Source organism: Marmota monax, unplaced genomic scaffold (genome assembly GCF_021218885.2).
Source record: "Marmota monax isolate L192 unplaced genomic scaffold, Marmota_monax_Labrador192_F-V1.1 WCK01_AAM20220418_F8-fsc00010, whole genome shotgun sequence".
Classification (NCBI taxonomy): Eukaryota; Metazoa; Chordata; class Mammalia; order Rodentia; family Sciuridae; genus Marmota; species Marmota monax.
Window position 1 is genome coordinate 19,394,423 of NW_026692321.1, and position 2,849 is coordinate 19,397,271.

General features: G+C 51.2%; 1 protein-coding gene across 1 annotated transcript; it reads right to left on the reverse strand.

Annotated features, from left to right (window-relative positions):
• Nucleotides 1–212: 212 nt before the first annotated feature.
• On the reverse strand, nucleotides 213–2,702 carry Ucn (urocortin). The gene is made up of 2 exons (XM_046441482.2): nucleotides 1,032–2,702; nucleotides 213–767 (listed from the first exon to the last, which is right to left on the reverse strand). The coding sequence occupies exon 2, from the start codon at nucleotides 752–754 to the stop codon at nucleotides 371–373; it is 384 nt and encodes a 127-aa protein (XP_046297438.1). The 5' UTR covers nucleotides 755–767; nucleotides 1,032–2,702; the 3' UTR covers nucleotides 213–370.
• Between the last annotated feature and the right edge of the window lie 147 nt (nucleotides 2,703–2,849).

Genomic DNA, 2,849 nt, shown 5'->3' on the forward strand with positions numbered 1-2,849 from the left:
GCCCAATGACCTGGGGAGAGGGTCGAGGGTAGCATGGTGGTTGCGGGATCTCTGAATTTAGGAATTTGGGGGAGGGGGAGGTAATGGGACCCCCTAGAGACTTGACTGAAAACAGTTCTCCCTGACCTTCTCCCCATCAAGATTGGGGCCTCTCCTGCCTCTCCCACGGATTCCCTTCTGTGCTTGCCCGAGCCCCCACGACAGGAGTCAAAGGCTCTTAAGCACTTTTATTAAGAAATAGACAAGCAGAGGTGCTCAGAGCGTCTCTGGGCCACTCTGCATCGCGGGACTGGGTTAGTTCCGGTCGCGCACCTTTCAGCCTCGGGGTGGGGGAAGGGGTCAAGGTTTTCGCAGTCCGGGACTGGGCGGCTCACTTGCCCACAGAGTCGAATATGATGCGGTTTTGCTTCGCACGCTCACGTTGACTCTGCGTCCGGGCCAGCTCCAGCAGGGTCCGCAGCAGGTGGAATGTGAGGTCGATGGACAGTGGAGGGTCGTCGCGACGCGGCCGCTCGCCTGCAGTCCCGGATCCCCATCGGGTGAACCCAGTGCGGCGCGGGAAGCGCTCTGCCAGTAGCAAGAGAAGAGCGCGAGCCCCACCACCCTGGTTCCGCGCCCCGGCGCTCCATCGAAGACTCGGGTCTTGGACCTCGGTCCCAGCTGCAGCCGCCGGGCTCCATTGGCTGCCCCCGGGACGCAGCTGGGCCAGAAGCAGCAGCGCCACCAGCAGTGCCGCGCGTCCCGCTTGCTTCATGGTGCTACCGGCCCTAGAAACACGGGTTGCGCAGGGTGAGGTGCGCCTGGGACAGCCGCAGGTGGTGTGACCCTTATCAGCGCATGCCCAGCATCCCCGCCAGGACCCTCCAGCTTCTGCCCAGTGCCCCAAGTCTGCCTCCCAGCCCCAGCCGCTGCGCCAATCCAGTTCCACCCCTCTTTCCCTTCTTCCCCGCCTCCCGGAGGGCCGCGGTTGGTGGGCTGAGCACTGAGTCTTGGTGCTCAGGGAATCTAGACGGTCGCTCCCATTCACTCACAGGTTATCGGAGAGTGTCTGCCTGATACAAGACGGAGCTCCAGTCTCTGTCCCTCGGGCTGGACTGAGGGCTCCTTGGGGAGCACAGGGTCTGTCCCGGGACTGCCGCCAGCCTTATATAGCGCTAGGACAGCTCCGACTGACGTCAGCCAAGAACATGAACTGATTGTAGAAGCAATGACAGCAACTTTGAGTCCAGAGGTTTCGAGCCCCCAGAGCGGTGCATTTCTTGACATTTGACTTAGTGTCCCTAGGGCTAGCACTGGAAGCAGCATTAGATAGAATTGGAAGAGTGAGAAGCCGGCTCCTGAAGTCTGGGCCATGAAGATTGCTCTACGACCCGAGTCCTTCTCCCTGTCTAGAACAGATAGCAGAGACTAGAGCTGGTCGCCACATCACACTAACCTGGGTTCCTGGCCTCTGGCACACAGAAGGGAGGTGGGACCGTGGAGCTGTCTATGGTGCTGACCCTGTCTTTAGACGCGAAGAAACTGGCAAGAAGCCTGGGGGGAGAACTCTGGGATGCTCAGATCCAGCCCCTAGCCCATTATCAGGTTGTAGACTGGGGGAATCCAGAACCAGTGCTGGCACTCAGCCAACACTATAGGCAGCCTGCCACAACTTAAGTATCCCCGGACTCTTGACCTTATTACAGCCCTGGAATCTAATTCTACAGCTGTCTGAGCACCAAATATGAGGATTTCTGGCTGGGCCATTTGTTTCTGAGTTTCTTCAAAGTGGAAGTTTAACAAATACCAGTTTTTCTCCCAGAAATCATAACAGCAGTATTATGCCTTTGGCACTGTAGTTAAGATCAGTAGGCAGGAAATAAGAAAATTGGGTTCTCTTAGACAGGTTACCTCACTTCCACAGACCTTAGCGTCTGCATTTGTAAAAGAAGACTTGGAGGATGTAGGCTTCTTTCCATCAATAGCTATTTTTATAGTTTTCTCCTGGGTCTTACTCCTGACCTCTGCATGTTCCACATTATGTATTTAAAACATTTACTGAAGCACAATAAAGAGTTTGAAGGGATCCCAAAGAGCACTAGGGTTGGGAAGGGCTATAGTAACAGACATGTCAATGAAAAGTTGGCATGAGTGGGAATAAGACTATGTCATGTGCCATAAACAATGTTTCAGTCAATGACAGACCACATACATAATGGTGACCCTATAATATTGTAATGGAGTTGGAAACTCCTATCCTACCACCTAGTGACATGGTAACTGTTGTAACATCACAGCACAATGCATTAATCCTATGTTTGTAGTGATGCTGGTGGGAACAAATCTACTGCATCACCAGTTGCTTTAAAGTATAGCATGTATGACTTATGTGCAGCACATAAAACTTGATAATAATAATAAAGACAATATTACTGGTTTATGTATTTACTCTACTTTATCATTATTTTATGACTCAAAGTTTTTTTTGTTGTTGTCTTTTTGGTACCAGGGATTAAACCCAGGGGTGCTTAACCACTGAATCACATTCCCAGCCCTTTTTATTTTTTGACACATGATTGCTTGCTGAAGTTGGCCTTGAACTCCTGCCTCAGCCTCCTGAGTTGTTGGGATTACAGGAATGCACCACAGAACCTGGTTTTTCATTATTTTAGAGTCTTCTCTAATTTAGGAAAAAAACCTTTATGTGGTGTTAGACGGGTAGCAATCCTCATACATCTCATATTTACCATGTCTCTTCTCTGCATCAAGAGGCCACATCAAGTGACTGATCTATACCACCTAGGTTTGTGTAAGTACACTCAATGATGTTTGCATGACAATGAAATTGCCTAATGATAGTTCTCAGAACG

Excerpts from the sequence above, each read along its gene's own strand:
- Ucn (XM_046441482.2), bottom strand. The coding sequence starts at position 754 with ATGAAGCAAGCGGGACGCGCGGCACTGCTGGTGGCGCTGCTGCTTCTG.